We start from the raw sequence: 19,207 nt of genomic DNA, 5'->3' as shown, positions 1-19,207 counted from the left end.
GCGCAAAGCATCATGGTCAACGCAGTTCCAAAAACGTGAGCCATTTTCTCGAACAAAAATAGTTCTTAATTTACTTTAACCAGTGAAAATAATTAACGGTTTGTATATGATTATTTATTATCGTGTCATATGACATCAACAATGTGTTATTTTGGTTTCGAGCTCAAATAGTTATGAACATATTGAACCAGCAGACGGCGAAACGGTTCGCGCAGACGCAGTTGGTGACAGAACACTAGCAGAAGAAGAAGAAGAAGGAACTTTGAATTTGGCCGAAGAAGAATGAAACAAGCATGGCCGGGAACATCCACAACACCGCGGCTCCGATAGTCAGTTCTGTGTCTAAACTACAGTCGTTAAATGGATTGTTTGCGATATATAAAAAAAAAGGACCGACATCTGCAGACGTGTTAAATACACTGAAGGAAGTGTTGCTCAAGGGTAATGCGACAGGGGTCGGATCAGGAAATGGGTCTCGTGTCATCTGTTGAAGCTAACAGTGAAATGTTGTTGTGCAGAAGCTGGTGTGAAAAACCCCAACCCGCGAAAGAGGAAGAAGCAGAGCCTGAAGATGGGGCACGGAGGGACGCTGGACAGTTCTGCCAGTGGGGTGCTGGGTAAAAGAGAGGGGCGGGGATAGTGGGGAAGAGTGAGGGGGGGGGGGGGGTAAAAGAGAGTGAGACAGTGGGGGTAGAGTGAGTGAGAGAGAGCGATAGAGAGAGAGTGGTGAGAGTGGGTAAGAAAGCGAGAGAGAGAGAGCGAGAGACTCTCCAGATGTGCAGTTGTCTTCTGGCTGTAACATAAACAATGTAACACATGTTTTTATTTCCGGTGCACGTTTGGCTGCTTGTTGTCCTTATTTTTTTATACTAAAAAGTTGTATGTTAACTGTTGTCGTTTCTCAACCTGGCAACCCTTAATGTGGAACCTGGCAACTCTTCATGTGGAGCCTTGCTCTGTCATGGTCTTTTTTCACTACATGCTGACATGCTTACTAAATGAACCATAAAGCGGTCGATCAATAAATAACGAAAAGAAGAATGGTTAGCCCCGCCCCCTGATGTTAGGCCTGTGTTTGGTGTAATGAACGTGGCCACCTCTAGGGGGAGCGAGCAGGCCTTTGCTCACGCTGTCTCCATCTCTTTCAGTGGTTGGTGTTGGGAATGGCACAAAGATGCTCAGCACCATGTTGGCTGGTTCCAAGGTGAGTTCAATGGCACTTGTGTAACCAGTAAAAAACAAATGAAGCTAAAAGAGCTTTATTTTCTAAATTGTCAAAGACTTCTTCTGAAACAAAAGGAGACAACTTCATTGGGATCCACTATATCACAGTGGCACCTGGTGAGAATGTCTTGTCTTTAAAATTATCTCCACTTACAAGCTTCGCCAGGTCCAAACTTAAGAATCTTTCTTGCCTAATTTACAAACGCTCGAACATCGTATGCCAGAAATAATAATGCTTAAAGTAACAATGCAGCATAAGGTGCCGAGCGAGAGACGCCGTCTGACGTGATTTTGACCACATGTGGCCAAATGCTGTCGACCATCGATCAGATTTATGGTTTTTTTCCCCTATATTTGTAACGGGTATGTGCTCAATTAATATTTTGTTTTGGGAGTATTTCTCTGAGGACCCAATGACACCCGCTCCCGTTATAGTCGTATGGAGGTGTTTTGAAGTGAGCCGTATCAGTATTAACAGTTCAGATCAGCGGTCATAACGAGGTGATTGGCGCCGTCTGGTTTCCAGAAATACGTGGCCGTGGGGGAACTGGGGAAAGCAACAGACACCCTGGACGCCAGCGGCAAAGTGGTCCTGGAGGAAGACTTCGGTAAGCACAGAGGTCACAGAGGTCACAGCTCGTTCAGCGCTCTGCTCTGAGATTCATGTCTTCATCCTCCGCCCTCAGGACACGTCACCCGGCTGGACATGGAGGAGAAGCTGAAGGCGTTCACTGGTGACATCATGCAGGTTCCCCCTCTGTAAGTGAAGCCTCCGCTCTGATGATGTCGTCACGGTGCCGTGTGCTACCTTCTCATATCACAGCACCATCAGCCTGATATGTGCTCATGTATGACATGTCGACATACATGTGTGTGTGTGTGTGCTCTCGGTGCTTTCTTGGCTGCAGTGATTCACAGGTTTAGAAAAGTAGAACAAACTGTTGTTACCTTCGCATTGAAAATGCCGGAAGGTTATGTTTTGATCGCCATTTATTTATTTATATTTTTATTTGTGTTGTTATTTAGAAACTCAAAAGTATTGAACCGAATCGCATGAAATTTGGTGGGATGATTGTTTATTATCCGGGGACCAGTTGATTAGATTTTGGGATCGATCGGGTCAAAGGTCAAAGGTCATGAACAGGGAACTCAAAAGTATTGAACCGAATCGCATGAAATTTGGGATGATTGTTTATTATTTATTATCCCGGGACCAGTTGATTAGATTTTGGGATCGATCGGGTCAAAGGTCAAAGGTCATGAACAGGTCAAAATCTTTCGCAGAACTCAAAGTATTGAACCGAATCGCATGAAATTTGGTGGGATGATTGTTTATTATCCGGGGACCAGTTGATTAGATTTGGGATCGATCGGGTCACAGGTCAAAGGTCATGAACAGGTCAAAATCTTTCGCAGAACTCAAAAGTATTGAACCGCATGAAATTTGGATGATTGGGATGATTATTATCCGGGGACCAGTTGATTCGATTTTGGGATCGATCGGGTCAAGGTCAAAGATCATGATCAGGCCAAAATCTTTCGCAGAACTCAAAAAGTATTGAAACGAACCCCATGAAATTTGGTGGGATGATTGTTTATTATCCGGGGAGCAGTTGATTGACTAGATTTTGGGATCGATCGGGTCAAGGTCAAGGGTCATGAACAGGTCAAAATGTTCTTGAATCGCATGAAATTTGGTGGGATGATTGGTTATTATCCGGGGACCATTTGATTAGATTTTGGGATCAATCGGGTCAAAGGTCAAGGTCAAGGTTATGGAAAGGTCAAACTCTTGTTTTTTAGCACATACATTTTTGTCCATGGCATGCAACTAATGCCAAAATGTTCATAATTCAATGCCCAATCTTGTGATGATATGCGCTCTACCAGTGCCCATTCTAGTGCTATCGCATTGAAAATGCCGGAAGATTATGTTTGATGTTTTGTATTTATTTATTTATTTATTTGTATGTTATTTATAAATAAATCTAAAAAGTATTTAACGAATCGCATGAAATTTGGTGGGATGATTGTTTATTATCCGGGACCAGTTGATTAGATTTTGGGATCGATCGGGTCATACGTCAAAGGTCAAAGGTCATGAACAGGCCAATATCTTTCGCAGAACTCAAAAGTATTGAACCGAATCGAAATTTGGTGGGATGATTGTTTATTATCCGGGGAGTTGACTAGATTTTGGGATCGATCGGGTCAAAGGTCAAGGTCAAAGGTCATGAACAGGTCAAAATGTTCTTGAATCACATGAAATTTGGTGGGATGATTGGTTATTATCCGGGGACCATTTGATTAGATTTTGGGATCGATCGGGTCAAAGGTCAAAAGTCATGAACAGGTCAAAATCTTCTCAAAGAACTCAAAAGTATTTAACCGAATCGCATGAAATTTGGTGGGATGATTGTTTATTATCCGGGGACCAGTTGATTAGATTTTGGGATCGATCGGGTCAAAGGTCATGAACAGGTCAAAATCTTCGCAGAACTCAAAAGTATTGAACCGAATCGCATGAAATTTGGTGGGATGATTGTTTATTATCCGGGGACCAGTTGACTAGATTTGGGATCGATCGGGACAAAGGTCAAGGACAAAGGTCATGAACAGGTCAAAATTTTCTTGAATCACATGAAATTTGGTGGGATGATTGGTTATTATCCGGGGACCATTTGATTAGATTTTGGGATCAATCGGGTCAAAGGTCAAGGTCATGGAAAGGTCAAACTCTTTTTTTTACCATAGCATGATACATTTTGTCCAATTGGCATGCAACTAATGCCAAAATGTTCATAATTCAATGCCCAATCTTGTGATATGCGAAGGTATGCACTCTACCGAGTGCCCATTCTAGTTTTGACTGTTTTTATTCCGTCATTGAATGAAGACTCTAACCAGCTGCAGGTTTTGTTTCCACGCCCGGTACGTGGTGACCCACCGGAGGACAATCGAGTGGGACTGAACTCTGAGCTCTCTCTTCCTAGTCGCTGCTGAAGATATTCAAGTAGAAAGTACTCCACACCTCAGTATTGTTTTTAACGGGAGTCATTCTGGTAACGGTGACCCTTATTGGTGTTTCCAACAGCGTCCATGTGTCTCCCTATAGCACACGTACTGGAAGCGTTAGCATCGCAAGACAGCGAAGCCCTCCAGCCACTTCCTCTCAGGCAACGTGAGCTTCCTGACGCAACAATTAAACATCCGCTTATTCTTTTACAGGTTCACGTCACTAATTATGAAACACTCAACACCATGTTCAGTGCTAAATTGGGTGTAGCCAGAAGGGTTTAAACCTGCAGGAAATGATTATCTGGCGTAACTTGAGTATTGAAAGTGAGGAGGAAATATGTGTCAACATTAGATACAAAGTCATCCATCATTCCGATTTTGTGTATATATATATAAATATGTATATATATATATACAAAATCCATTTTTTGATATAAATATATATTTAGAAATGAATATATATTTATATATAAATTAGTGCTGTGAAAAATAACGCGTTAATTCAATTACAGGTTTAACTAGTTGTTTTTTTTAAACGCATTTTTAACATAAAAAAGCTTGCAATCCGTCTGTGTTGTTGGTGTGTCGGAAAAAAAAAGTCACTTGCAAAATGAGCTTCCAATACACCACTTCAATCTGAACTATGTCGCGTTCGCCTCATGCAGACGGTCGTGCCGCTCATCGGTAATGATCCTTCCGCAGGTTCACCCACGGAAACCTTGTTACGACTTTTACTTCCTGTAGATCAGGGTCTCAACACGTCGACCGCGACCTGCCAGTCGATTGCGGCGTAGTGTGGGTAGATCGCATGACATTAAAAAGATCGGCCCGCCCCTGACATGTTCTCTATAGCATGTCTTTGTTCTTTATTAAACTAAACGTCTGTTGTTGATCGTATCTCCACAGCAGCATGTCATTTCTGTCTCTTAACGTGCGTTTAACATTATCGATATCCTCTCTCGCTCGCGCCACAGACTCTCCAAGCCGCCGCGGGACCCCAAAAAAAAAGTCACTTGTCAATCTGTCCACCTGTCCGTGTCCGGGCCGGTGAGGTTTCAGCTGTTAGCAGTCCCCGGTGTCCCCGCCGTTCCTTTCATCACGGCCCAGTTCATGAAGAAAACCCACACAGTCAGTTTGCCTCAGCAGCTGCTAAAGGAAGACTAGAGGCCTTTAGATTGTATCATGGTGGAGTTAATGGTTGACAAACAAGAGAAAATGTTCTGTTTAACCCTCCTGTTACCTTTACATTTACTAACATATTTTACCTCAGCGGGTCAATTTGACCCCAGCAATTAAAACCTCCAGAAAATTATTAGAATTAATATTGCTTCCCAAGTTTAAGTGTGAGGTACTTTATGTTTGTTTGTTGACTACCTAAATAGCCCTTTAAATAAATAAAAAAGTTGATATTTCTTATATGTTTGACACAGTGAAAAACAGCCTGGGGTAAAATTGACCCCAAAGAACACCGACATTAAACATTGAATGGGGTCAAATTGACCCGAAAGGTAACAGGAGGGTTAAACATTCTGTTTAGGATGAAGATGTATTAATGTTCCATATGGAAGAAAACTGCTAAATAACTGCTGAGTTGCAGCACCATTGTATAGAAGAATGTATAAATGTATATATTCGTCTTTTGTCATAAATCTCTATGTTCTCACAAAATATATCGAGAGTATCGGTAATATGTGATTAATCATGATTAATCCACAAAAACCTGTGATTAACCCGATTAGAAATTTTAATCGTTTCACAGCCCTAATATAAATAAATATATATTTATATTTAGTATATAAATGTATATATATATATATATATATGACTCAGAAATAAGAATAATTGTATGAAGTTCTTTATTTTTTGTAATGCAATTAATGCAACAAAAAAACAAATCATACATTCTGGATATTATACACATCAACTGAAATATTGCAAGCCTTTTTCTTTTTAATATTGCTGATTATGGCTTACAGCTTTAGTATATCAGAATATTATATTATTGTGATGAAGTTCTAAGTTTTTGTAATGCAATTAAATAAACAAAAATGTCAACGCATCTGGATTCATTCATTACATCTGAACAATAGAAAAAGTTTTTATTCTTTAATTATTGCTGATTATGCTTACAGCCAAGAAAACTCAAATATCCTATATCTAAATATTAGAATATCATGAAAAAGTATACTAGTAGGGTATTAAACAAATCACTTGAATTGTCTAATTAACTCGAAACACCTGCAAGGGTTTCCTGAGCCTTGACAAACACTCAGCTGTTATAAATCTTTTTTTTTACTTGGTCTGAGGAAATATTAGATAGGATTTTGAGTTTTTTTTTTTTTCAAGCCATAATCAGCAATATTAAAAGAATAAAAAAAATGCAATATATTTTCAGTTATTTTGTAAAAAATCCAGATGCATGACATTTTTTTTTTTTTTAATTATTACAGAAAAAAAAAGAACTTATCACAATATTCTAATTTTCTGAGACAGTCCTGTATATATATTTAATCAGCAATATTAAAAGAAAAAAGGGCTTGCAATATTTCAGTTGATTTGTAATGAGAAGATTTAGAATGAATTTTTGTTTTTTAATTGCATTACAGAAAATAAAGAACTTTATCACAATATTCTAATTTTCTGAGACAGTCCTGTATATATAACCCTGTGGACCCCCACTAGATGGCGCTCTAAGGCCCAGTGCTTGAGAGCAGCTGCTTCAGACCTGCATGGCTCAACTGCCACTTCCCTTGTGAAGATGCTCTCCTGCCTCTGGCTAACAGCCTGAAGTTAAACGCTCCTGCGTCTCAGCGTCTCTGGGTTTGAGACGTTCTGTCCCCACGAGAGAAGCCGGCCATCTTCAGCCGCGGTGTGATTTATTGCCTCTGTGTCATTTCAGCTACTCTGCGCTAAAGAAGGACGGCCAGCGCCTGTCCGTCATGTTGATGAAAGGTCACAAGGTCGAGGCCAAACCCGCCAGACCAGTCACTGTGTACAACCTGACCCTGCAGGAGTTCACGCCTCCTCTCTTCACCTTGGGTGAGCGCGCACTGCACATCCACGTCGCTGCTTGTTTGAAACTGTGCGTCACTTCCTGCTGTTTCTATTTCACAGGATAAATGGGTTTTTATTTGTTTGTTTTTTGTTTCTATAACAGACGTCGAGTGTGGCGGCGGGTTTTACATCCGGAGCTTGGTGGATGACCTGGGAAAAGGTGAGGAGACTTTTACGTTCATTTCCTCGCAGAGACGGAGCGGTTAATGCCCCTCCCCCTCCCAAAAGAGTAATGCAGGGTTCGTACGGTCATGGAAAACCTGGAAAAGTGATGGCATTTTTTTAATGGTTATTTCCAGGCCTGGAACAGTCATTCATAAAAATAAAATCCCCAAAGTTTTGGAAAAGTCATGTAAATTTGTTGTTTTCATATGTTAATTTACTGTATGCTTTGGAATCCTAATTGTTAGTTTAAATACTAATATTTCAACAAAAAAATCCCAAGATTTCCCAAAGTGTTAGGTCATGGAAAAGTCCTGTAAATCTATTGGTCAGCATGAGCGTGAACCAGGTAACGTGTTCACCTGTGTGCCGCAGCGCTGTCGTCCTGCGCCCACGTGAAGGAGCTGAGCCGCACCAAGCAGGGCCAGTTCACCCTGGAGGAGCACACCCTGCACGAGGAGCAGTGGACCCTGGAGCACGTGCTGCGCTCCCTGCAGCCCTGCCCGGAGCAGGGGGGCCCAGCGGAGGGGGGCCCAGCGGAGGGGGAACCAGCGGAGGGGGAACCAGCGGACGGGGGCCCAGCAGAGGGGGCCCCAGTGCAGAGGGGCCCAGCGGAGGGGCCTCCTGACGGGACCAAGGAGTGAAGAGCTGGGGGGGTGCTGTCCGTTTCCTGGTTCGCCACGACTCGCCTCGCTCGGGCTCCCCCAGCGACGAGATCGCCGGAAGAGGGAAGGACCTGGACGGAGCAGCGAGGATACACGACACCGTGCTGGAAGATGATGTTCAGGTCATGCTGTCAACAGGGGCCTCCTTGTAACGTAGAGCTATATACTTTTCACAATTTAAAAATCATCTCCACCAAATGTAAAAACCACAACTATTGTACAGTTGGAGAGGATCGCTGGATGATGCCCACCTCGGTAGAAGAGGTTTTGCTGGTGGTGGATCTTTGAGATCAGCAGAGACACAAACTCAATGTATCCAGTGACATAATAGTAAATCTATATAGACCAATGTGAAAAGGAGCATTGTGATAACATCAACTTCCTGGTCCACCTTCTGTAGCCCTGCTGGACGACACTCTCCCAAAGCAGGTGGAAGGTACTCCTCAGTTCTCCTGGAGGCTCCTCTGTGAGCGCCGTGCTGTTGGTGCTGTTCTTCCAGTGCAAATGGAGAGCTGTTTCTTAAAGATTGGCGTACTTGCATCATGGTGTGTTTGTATAGCATGTCTGGTTTGAATCTGTCCTGCTTTCGCAGATTAAATAAACATTTAGGTGAAACAGCTCTTTGTTCAATACTTTAATTTCTAACATCACTCTCATCAAACCGAGTGGTTTCTAGTGACGAAGAAATTATGTTTTTTCTTTTTCCGCCCGTTGCCACGCCGATGGATTGGTCGGTGCGTTGAGAGATTTTCTAACTACGTTGTTTCATATTTTGCTTTAATTTCTTGTTTGGGATTTTTTTCTGTACTTTAAGCAGACCAAAATAAGTTATATCTGCACAAAAAGTGGGCAAAGTGTAAAGGGCTTTGGCGGCCTCTAGAGGCGAGGCTGGATATTGCAACCAATTGACTGATACAGCTGTGGTCCATACTGCACATGATGGACCCAAATGAAGACTCGTTGTGATTTACTGTGGACCGAGTATCTCAAATCGTAAATAAAGTCCACGTATTTTCTCACAGGTCTCAAAGCATCTAAAACGTCTGAATTGGAGAAGTTTGAGTTACTGGAACATTAAGTATGTGATACTTTGTCAAAATGTAGATGTATGTGATCTTATTAGTTTAACATGTATGTCCTGTTATCAAGTCAACATTAGATACCAAGTCATCTCTATCATTCGGATTTAGTGTATATATATATATATATATACAAAGATATTTGTCATATTAGATTATTTGTTATATCTCCAAACAGTCAAAGGTGTTCGCTCAACGTCTCCTGGCGTCCATGCCTCCTTGGCTAATGTTTGGCTGTGACCCGGGGGGGTGGGGGGGTCTCTGTCGGGGGGGACCCTCCATGGCGCCAGCTGCCCCCCCCCGCCCCCCCAGCAGCAGCAGCGGGCCGGCCGCGCCGAGGAGTTATCAATCGTTGTCCCTGGACAGGAGCCCGACGCCGCGCTAAGCCGCTCCAGATCAATGCGCTGCAATGATTGTCTCAGTCCAAATATTAGCCGATGGCCGCCTCCTTTCATGTCTTCAAGGCTGCCCGCGGCCCTGTTTGCCCTCCGGGCTCCACTTTTATCTAAATTACAGCCGTTAGAAAGTTGGCAGTTAGCAGCGCGCGCTTTGGAGAGCAGCGCGGAGGTATCGACCAGGAGCAAAGCGGCTTCCTCCCGGCGGAGCGACACTCGCGACCGTATCGTTAATGAAATCACCAGGCAATAAAATAATCATCATAAAAGTAAAGTCAACACGAGCAGAGCACGCGCGCGGCAGCCGGAGCCCGCGAGGAGAGGTTCGGTCCCAGCGGTGTAACCGCGAGACGGAGAAGTTCGTTTAGCCTCGTTTAACACGGCAGGAAACGCGCGCGCGTGCGTGTGTGAGAGGGGGTGAGCGGGGCACTTTGAGAGCCGTTAAAACGAGTCGCCTTCGCGCTCGTTGGCGCTGAGTGCGTCACGTGACTTCACCGGAAGTACCAAACATTCTACTGGTGAGTGAATCAGGGGACGAGGAGAGCAGCGCACCTGGAGTGCGTCGGCAGAGATATCCCTCCGAGCTGTACCAACGTGTGGCCCAACAACGTGTTGCTCATCAACGTGTGGCCCAACAAGCAACGTGTTGCTCATCAATGTGTGGCCCAACAAGCAATATGTGGCCCAACAACCTGTGGCCGATAACAAGCAAAGTGTTGCCCATCAACGTGTGGCCTAACAAGCAATGTGTGGCCCAACCAGCAATGTGTTGCCCATGTGTGGCCCAACAATGTGTGGCACAACAAGCAACATGTCGCCCATCAACGTGTGGCCCAACAAGCAATATGTGGCCCAACAAGTAACTTGTTGCCCATCAATGTGTTGCCCAACAAGCAACTTGTTGCCCATCAACTTGTGGCACAACAAGCAACGTGTTGCCGATCAACGTGTGGCCCAACAAGCAACTTGTTGCCCACCAACGTGTGGCCCAACAAGCCGTGTCACTAATGAAGACATGCAGCGTAACATATTGGAAATAAATAGGCGCTAATATATATATATATATATACAAATATATTTATAAGTGCATGTTTGAGGTGTGTCTTTATTGAGTAATGGGTTAGGGTTAGGGTTAATAGTAAGAGTCAATCTCATAAGAATAGGGAGAACGTAAATGTCTCTGCGTGAAGTGACTTTAATTAAAAATAAAGTGTAAAGATGAACAGTCTAAATATCAGATGTTCCTGATCTTTGTATTTATGGATGATGTGACATTAATGTGTACTGACTGCTCCGCTTCTCTTCTTCATCACCAGCCCAATGAAGAGTGAAGAGTCTGGTGCTGGTCCGTGTCCTTGGGGCATGCAGCTCCTAAAAAGAGACTATACGTCTGTGTTGCTACAGGGGAACTTTTATTCTAATTGATCAAATAAACAATAAACATCAAATTAACATCAACATAATGAGTAATATAATGTATTTAGAATACTTTTCTATTATAGAATATTTGGATTGACGTGTATACATGTTGGGATACTTCACGCTTTCCTCTTCTTCATCTGACGGCTAATAGTGAGCATCTAGATGCACCACGTGACTACGATGCATTGTTACAGAATAAACTGCCCCCCCCCCCCCCCCCCAGCTGCTGCTGCTCCTATAAGCATAATGATAATAATAACACTATCACTTGTGATCCTCCTGCACTTGTAAAGTGAGCCGCAGGGGGTCTCGATGGTGCTCTACGTGCAGGAGGGGCGGACATGCGTCCTGCATGCACACTGCGAAACAATGCTACCAAAAACACTCATACAATATGCAGAAATCGATCGGAAACAAGAAATAACTGATCGATCTCCTCCATCTTCATGTCTCACCGTTAAAGATTAAAATGGAGAGATCACATCTCGTTCTTTCATCCCTTTCTTTTCCTTTCTCACCGATCCATCATAACTTACTTTATAGTTTTTAATGTGTTTTATTCTTCCAGGGAATATATACTGACATAATTCCATGTTTTTCCTAAATATGATTATTCATGACCTCTATGAGAGAGATTAAAGTATCAGTTGGTCTCATACTAACCCACAAGCGACCGTAATCTGCGGGTCGCTGACCGGCTGGCCTGATCAGATTCTCCTGAGACGTTTATCTCTATTCACTCCCGTCATCTGACCACTGAGCGCTCCATCGGAGCCGCGAGAGAGCCAATCAGAAAGGACCTCCAGCCACCTGCAGGAAGTCGGCCGTCCGCTTATCTCCTCCCTTCTCCGCCTGCAGCCAGATAACAGCCCCAACAGTTGGACCCGGAGCCGAGCTGCAGTCCACCGCCGCGACCCCCCGAAGGACAGCAGCTCTTCTCCACTGCGCGCTGACCGTAACTGGATGTCCGGTAAAGTGTGAAGAAGTTAATCGGAGACACCGTGGATAAAGAGGAAGGCTGAGGGGAGACACCGAGGGGGGAGACGCCGAGGGGGGAGACACGGCCGCAGCTTTCCGTTAACTCAGCTCCAAGCGCGCGCGACGGCGGCTATAACGGCACCATGAGCGTCCCGCTTTACGCACCGACCCCCATCCAGGCGGCTCACCCGACGCCCTTCTACATCGAGGACATCCTGGGGAGGACCGCCACCACCTCCTCGCCCTCTTCCTCTTCGTCCTCCTGCTGCTCCACGCCAGTCGTTCCCACGCCGACCCTCCCGTCGGCCAACTCCTCCTTCACGAGCCTCATCTCGCCGTACCGGACACCGATCTACGAGCCCACGCCGATCCACCCGGCGCTGTCCCACCACCACCACGCCGCCGCCGCGCTCACCGCCACCTACGCGTCCGCGGGAGCTTTTGCCGGCTCCATCTACCCGTTCCACCACCAGCACCACCGCTCCATGGGGGAGTACGCGCACGCGCTGCTGAGGCACGACCCTCTCGGTGAGTTGGACGTCTTCTTCATGGGAGTCATTTACGCAGCGCGCATGTTTGTTTGGAGTTGTCCCTTTGGGTCTGTCTGTATTCCTTTAGGCGACATGAACACAATAGTTTATATTTAGTGCGCATGTGTCATGTCTTATTGTACACGAGAGGGTTGTTTGCTTCATTCTGTGAGGAAGGAAATTAGTTTATTCATAAAAGAAGTCGAACTTGGCTGATGTAGCACCGCGTGGAGCTTTTTGTTTTTATCCTTCTGCAAGCCAACGCGTGTATGTGCGTGTGTGTGTGTTCACAAGCTTTGTTTCAGTGCCAACGAAACCATTTTTCTTTTCTTTTTTTGCATAAGTATCACGTTTGGTTGTGCGAACGAACACAGCCTGCATGGGTCCGTGACGCCTGCACACAGCGGGAGGGGGAGAGGCGCGCGGGACGCGTGCGCATGTCTTCGGTCCTAAAAAGAAACGTTTGTGTTCAGTTGAGTCACGTTGTTATTGTGACAGACGTATTTTGAGGAGGAGGGGGGGGGGGGCAACAATAGCAGCAGGCTTATCCATTCGGTCAGGGGGGGGGGGGGGCAACCTTGACTCTTTTTCCTGACTCCCATTGTTCTGAAACTTCAAGAGGAGCAAACCGGCCGCTGACAGAAAACACTAAATCACTTTGTTATTTCACGGGCTTTTGTGAGCGCGTGCACGTGTACGCGTGAGCACCAAAAGCCCCCCTCGAAGAAGAAGAAGAAGAAGAAGAAGAAGAAGAAGAAGAAGAACAAGAAGAACAAGAAGAACAAGAACAAGAAGAAGAACAAGAACAAGAACAAGGAGAAGGAGAAGGAGGAGAAGGAGGAGAAGGAGAAGGAGGAGAAGGAGAAGGCCATTACATTGTTTCGTTCTTGCTTCTCACACTGATTCTAAATAAACTGAAGATGTCCTGCGGGGTGAAGGTGCACCATGTGACCCCTCCACCGGGGGATCAGGGCTCGTGCAGGCCGGAGGTGTGTTCACGTGTTTACGTTGGACTGTTTGAGAGGTGATGGGGGGTTCTGAGTCCGCATCAGACCGGTTGGGTAGACCTCGGTTCCTCTTCAGAGGCGCGCAGCGGGCCCCTGTTTTCCGCCCCTGGCGGAAGCCCATCAGAGTAAATCTGCTCTCAGAAGCTGTTGAATGGTTCCCCGGCTCAGCCGGCCGGCCGCTTCCTCGGGAGCTCGCTGCGCGCTGCTGATTATTTTATCGACATCCTCAATACAGACGCATTCAGGAAACACTCGGCCTCTGATAGCCCGGGATCCGCTCTGCGCGTATTGTGGCACTTCCTCTGCGCGGCCCCGGGAGGATGTGGCGGACTTTCTTTCTGGTTGCCTTGCGGCGGCGAGGGGAGGCCGAGCGGGCGGGAACTATAGGGAGGCCGAGCGGGCGGGAACTACGGGAGAGAAGGAGATCCAGTGGCACGGAGGGGACATTTTAAATAGGGAATAAGAATAAAAGTTCTTGTTTTTTTCCTGCGACTTTTACAAGAGCTGGAAATGCGCTAAATATATCTATTACAGTTTTGTTTTCAGTTTGACCCCATGAAAAGATTTACAACAAGATGTGCTGTCGTTCAGTAGGCCGCACGTGTGTTGGTTGTTTTTCAGATTAAAAAGATATGAATTAAAAAGACAACGCGTTTTTATTTGAACATATATTAAGTCTAATTTTCTTTTTCATTTTCGTCTCACTCAATAGTTTGACTGCATGCCGTACATGTTTCCTTACATTAGGCAACGGATTGAAATGCAGCAATTAGCAGGAGAGAGCTGTAGAAGTCTAACGTGTAGAACCATTCTTTACCCTGAATACACTTACAACTAATAAAGGACTGCAGTTTATGAAACCCCGTGACCAGCTTTTATTCTATAAAATGTTTCCTTTATATATAAAAGTATAACAAAAGTACTAAATACAAGTGTATGTATATATATATGTATACATATTTATATATATATGTATATATATATACATACAAGTATAGAAAAGTAATACATGAAATTAAAGTATATAAATATATGTATACAAGTGTATATATAAGTATAAACGAGTAATAAATACAATTAAAGTATACATATATAAGTATAACAAAGAAATAAATAAAATATAACTATATATAAGTAAAAGTAATACATACAATTAAAGTATACATATATAAGTATAACAAAGTACTAAATAAAATAAAACTATATATAAGTAAAAGTAATAAATAAAATACAACTATATATATATCTAAAATAAATGTATACGTATAAAAAAAATATAAATACAATAAAATAAAATAAGTAAAAGTTATTAATAAAATAAAAGTAAATATATATAACATTAATGTATATATATATATATACAAAAATAATAAATGCAATAAAAGTATACACAACAATAAATGTATATATATAAAATAAATGTATATATATATATGCATGTATTTGTTGGTCTTTCGGGAGCAGGTCTCGTGGGGACTGATTAGCTAACTTCCTTATGGAGGAAAGAGCAGCTCGAGACGTTTCGACCGCAACAGATTTATGCGCCGCTGCCGGCTGCGCCTCTCTCATCGGCCGCAGAGCAGGAAGCACATGAAGCGGATATTTGGCCATAGTTTTCACTCTGTCACGACCTTCCTCAAAACAACAGAAACACAGCAGCGTGGCGGCCGCAGCACTATTGTTTGTTCCAGGCCATTAAGAGGAGAGGAAACCCGACTAGACACACGCACACACACACACACACACACACACACACACACAAACACACACACACACACACACACACAAACACACACACTGATTACACGGCGCACACATGAGTCTGATCAATAGAGAGCGATACATAATGACTCATTATCTTTCGACTGCAGCTTAAATAAATTTATCTTTAAATATTTTGGTTGGCGTGATAATTGACAACATATACTAATAAAATTAATAATAATAATAATAATAATGATCATGATGAAATGACAATAATAATAATCATTATAATCATAATAGCTCTTATGTACTTGGGCTAATATAAGTTATTAAACGGTAGTCTGTTCCATGTTGTGCCATGAATAAACAAACATGGAGGATGCGATGACGCTCGTGTGACATGTGGACCTGAATGAACCGCCTCTCCTCCTCCTTCAACAGGAAAACCTCTGCTGTGGACCCCCTTCATGCAGCGGCCCCTGCACAAGCGGAAAGGGGGTCAGGTCCGGTTCTCCAACGACCAGACCATCGAGCTGGAGAAGAAGTTCGAGACCCAGAAGTACCTCTCGCCCCCGGAGAGGAAGCGACTAGCCAAGATGCTGCAGCTCAGCGAGAGACAGGTGAGCCCGCCCGAGTCCGGTTCCGAGCCCGTTTCACCATGCAGCGGCCTGTGAGGGGGTGGGGGGAGGGGGATACCCGAAATACAGATCCTGAAACCAATTAGGGGTTCGGTGTATTGGGCCCAGGAGAACGTGAGAAGACAGAGCGTCATACAGTTGGAAAGAAATTCAATTATTAATATTATTAATATTAATATTATTATATTAATATTAATATTATAATTAATACATTATATTTATATTATATTTATATCAGACATTTTTCAATTAGATACTTTGGTGACTTGAAATAAATATGCATGAATTAAAGGACATTGCACATTTATATAAAACAAAACCATTTATAAAATACTACAGCTCTTTTTTAAAATTTCAGATACACTGTGCATATTTTCGTAGTATTTATTTTATTCTTTATATTTGTATTGTATTTGCTTCTATATTTGTTTCTAAATGTGTTTATATTACGTTTCGTATTTTTATTGTGTTTCTCATTTTCATAATTCTTACTGCATTATTTCTTCTATATATTTCTATTTCTTGAACCTATTTGTATCGTGTTTTTTCATATTCATATCGTATTTTTATTTTATTATATATTTATTGTATCTATAGTGCTTTGAAATATATACAGGACTGTCTCAGAAAATTAGAATATTGTGATAAAGTTCTTTATTTTCTGTAATGCAATTAAAAAAACAAAAATGTCATGCATTCTGGATTCATTACAAATCAACTGAAATATTGCAAGCCTTTTATTCTTTTAATATTGCTGATTATGGCTTACAGCTTAAGAAAACTCTAAAATCCTATCTCATAAAATTTTAATATTTCCTCAGACCAAGTAAAAAAAAAGATTTATAACAGCTGAGTGTTTGTCAAGGCTCAGGAAACCCTTGCAGGTGTTTCGAGTTAATTAGACAATTCAAGTGATTTGTTTAATACCCTACTAGTATACTTTTTCATGATATTCTAATATTTAGAGATAGGATATTTGAGTTTTCTTAAGCTGTAAGCCATAATCAGCAATAAATCAGAATAAAAGGCTTGCAATATTTCAGTTGATTTGTAATGAATCCAGAATGCATGACATTTTTGTTTTTTTAATTGCATTACAGAAAATAAAGAACTTCATCACAATATTCTAATTTTCTGAGACAGTCCTGTATATTATTTTCTGAATATGTTTGATATATATATATATATATGTATACATATATACTATTATTGTAAATTGTATATATTATTGTATATATATATATATTCTGGTTCTGATTACCACTTTCTGGTGCACTTCCTGTAAGGCTATAGTTCTGGTGGTGATGCGCGTGCATTCTACTTTTGTAATACATCTAAGTATTACAAAATATAACATTTAGGAAACATTGAAAAAATATTCCCATCCCCTATCTGAACAGCTTCATATCGTTTTCGACTAACGACTTGAAGTCTAAAATATTAATATACATATATATATATATATATACATATATATATAAGTAAAGGTATATTTCCATTTCGTCTTTCAGGTAAAAACCTGGTTTCAAAACCGACGGGCGAAGTGGCGCCGACTAAAACAGGTAAGGCTCTCAGTCACATGATTATTATTATGATGATGATTATGATGATTATGATGATGATTATTATTATGATGATGATGATGATGATGATGATTATTATTATTATTATTATTATTATTATTATTATTATTATTATTATTATTATGTTCCTTTACTCGAGTTCCCTCTGCTCCGCGGTGAAGAACCAGCGGCCTCCATGATTCATAAAACCTTTCCGTCCATCAGGAAACTCTCCCGGGGGGCAAGAGGGAGGCGGAGGAGGAGGTCTGCGCCGCCGGCGGCAGGAGCAGCAAAGGAGGCGAGACCACCGAGTCCTCCGGGACCCGGAGCCCGGAGCACAGACACACACTCCCGGCCTCCGAGCCGGTGCAGGTCGCGGGCCGCGGCGTGATGCGCTCCGGGTCCCCGCAGCAGCAGCAGATGCAGACACAGCCGCAGACGCAGCCGCAAACGCAAATGCAAACGCAGCCGCAGCCCCCCCACACGGAGCTGGACTCTGAGGTGTCGGACGACACGGACCAGGAGCTGGACATCGAGGACGACGACGAGGACTTCACGCGGCACCCATAGGAGCCACGTGGGTCCACAGTGACACCGGGCCCGCCATGATGGAGATCACTTTGACACTCACCTTTTTTAATTTGGGTTACGCCATGACGTCAGACAGATGGAGAGACTACATCCTGTAATATTCAGGTGAAATATTTCAGTGGGACTCACTGAACATGTATTAATAGCACTCTGCTGTATGTGTGTGTTATGTCGGTCACTGTAAACGTGTGTGTGTGCGTGCGTGCGTGTGTGTGTGTGTGTGTGTGTGATGATGAGCTCTCGTATGTTCTATAAGTCGTTGCCTTAAAAATGTGATATTCAAATAAATAATCAAAGTATCGCAAGAATTTTTTTGTCGGGTGATGACTTATAATAAACAATTTTTTTGTGATATATGAATAATTTGTGTCACTGTCGGATGGAGATGTCATTGGCTGTGATTTGTTATTTATTATTTCTTAAAGCGGCACAGGGGGAAAACAAGAAGGAAAATAATTAATGACGTCATGTCTGTAACCATCTACAACCTGAGTCATTATAGCATAACAATAATAAATGTGTATAGACCTGAATTGATAACAATTCAAATTTAAATAATAAGAGGAAGAGGGAGAAGTTGTAAAAAAAGTGACCTAACACCGTAATATGACAAGCTATAGGCTACTATGATTCATAATCATAATAATAATAACTAGAACGGGCACTCGGTAGAGCGCATACCTTTGCATATCACAAGATTGGGCATTGAATTATGAACATGTTGGCATTAGTTGCATGCCAATTGGATAAAAATTGACTGCGCAATGGTAAAAGAAGATTTTGACCTTTTCATGACCTTGACCTTTGACCCGATTGATCCCAAAATCTAATCAAATGGTCCCCGGATAATAACCAATCATCCCACCAAATTTCATGCGATTCGGTTAAATACTTTTTTAGTTATGCGAGTAACACACATACAAATAAATAAATAAATAAGTAAATAAATACACGGCGATCAAAACATAACCTTCCGCATTTTCAATGCGAAGGTAATAATATGACGTCCATATCTAGAGCACATTATCATATAATAATAGTCGTCAGCACTCAAATAGTCACAATTCTTGATAACAATAATCACAACACATTATAAAGTATTTTATAAGATAAGCTTCATAATAGTTGATCACTGGTTGTAAACATGATCATATTTTCTATAATTCACTCTAATCACT

At 42.5% G+C, this 19,207-nt stretch overlaps 2 protein-coding genes across 2 annotated transcripts; both read left to right on the top strand.

The window, feature by feature from the left end:
* The first annotated feature begins 262 nt into the window (after positions 1-262).
* trub1 (TruB pseudouridine (psi) synthase family member 1) lies at positions 263-8,742 on the top strand. The gene is made up of 8 exons (XM_056429694.1): positions 263-441; positions 519-617; positions 1,149-1,204; positions 1,751-1,832; positions 1,911-1,983; positions 7,142-7,281; positions 7,400-7,456; positions 7,834-8,742. The coding sequence occupies exons 1-8, from the start codon at positions 294-296 to the stop codon at positions 8,100-8,102; spliced, it is 924 nt and encodes a 307-aa protein (XP_056285669.1). The 5' UTR covers positions 263-293; the 3' UTR covers positions 8,103-8,742.
* Positions 8,743-11,822: 3,080 nt separating this feature from the next.
* On the top strand, positions 11,823-18,329 carry hhex (hematopoietically expressed homeobox). Its single transcript, XM_056429610.1, has 4 exons — positions 11,823-12,525; positions 15,680-15,858; positions 17,388-17,438; positions 17,664-18,329. The coding sequence occupies exons 1-4, from the start codon at positions 12,141-12,143 to the stop codon at positions 18,006-18,008; spliced, it is 960 nt and encodes a 319-aa protein (XP_056285585.1). The 5' UTR covers positions 11,823-12,140; the 3' UTR covers positions 18,009-18,329.
* The last annotated feature ends 878 nt before the right edge of the window (positions 18,330-19,207 follow it).

Source organism: Pseudoliparis swirei, chromosome 13, assembly GCF_029220125.1.
Source record: "Pseudoliparis swirei isolate HS2019 ecotype Mariana Trench chromosome 13, NWPU_hadal_v1, whole genome shotgun sequence".
Lineage (NCBI taxonomy): Eukaryota > Metazoa > Chordata > Actinopteri > Perciformes > Liparidae > Pseudoliparis > Pseudoliparis swirei.
Note: the sequence above shows the minus strand (reverse complement) of the source record. Positions and strands in the feature narration are given on the sequence as shown.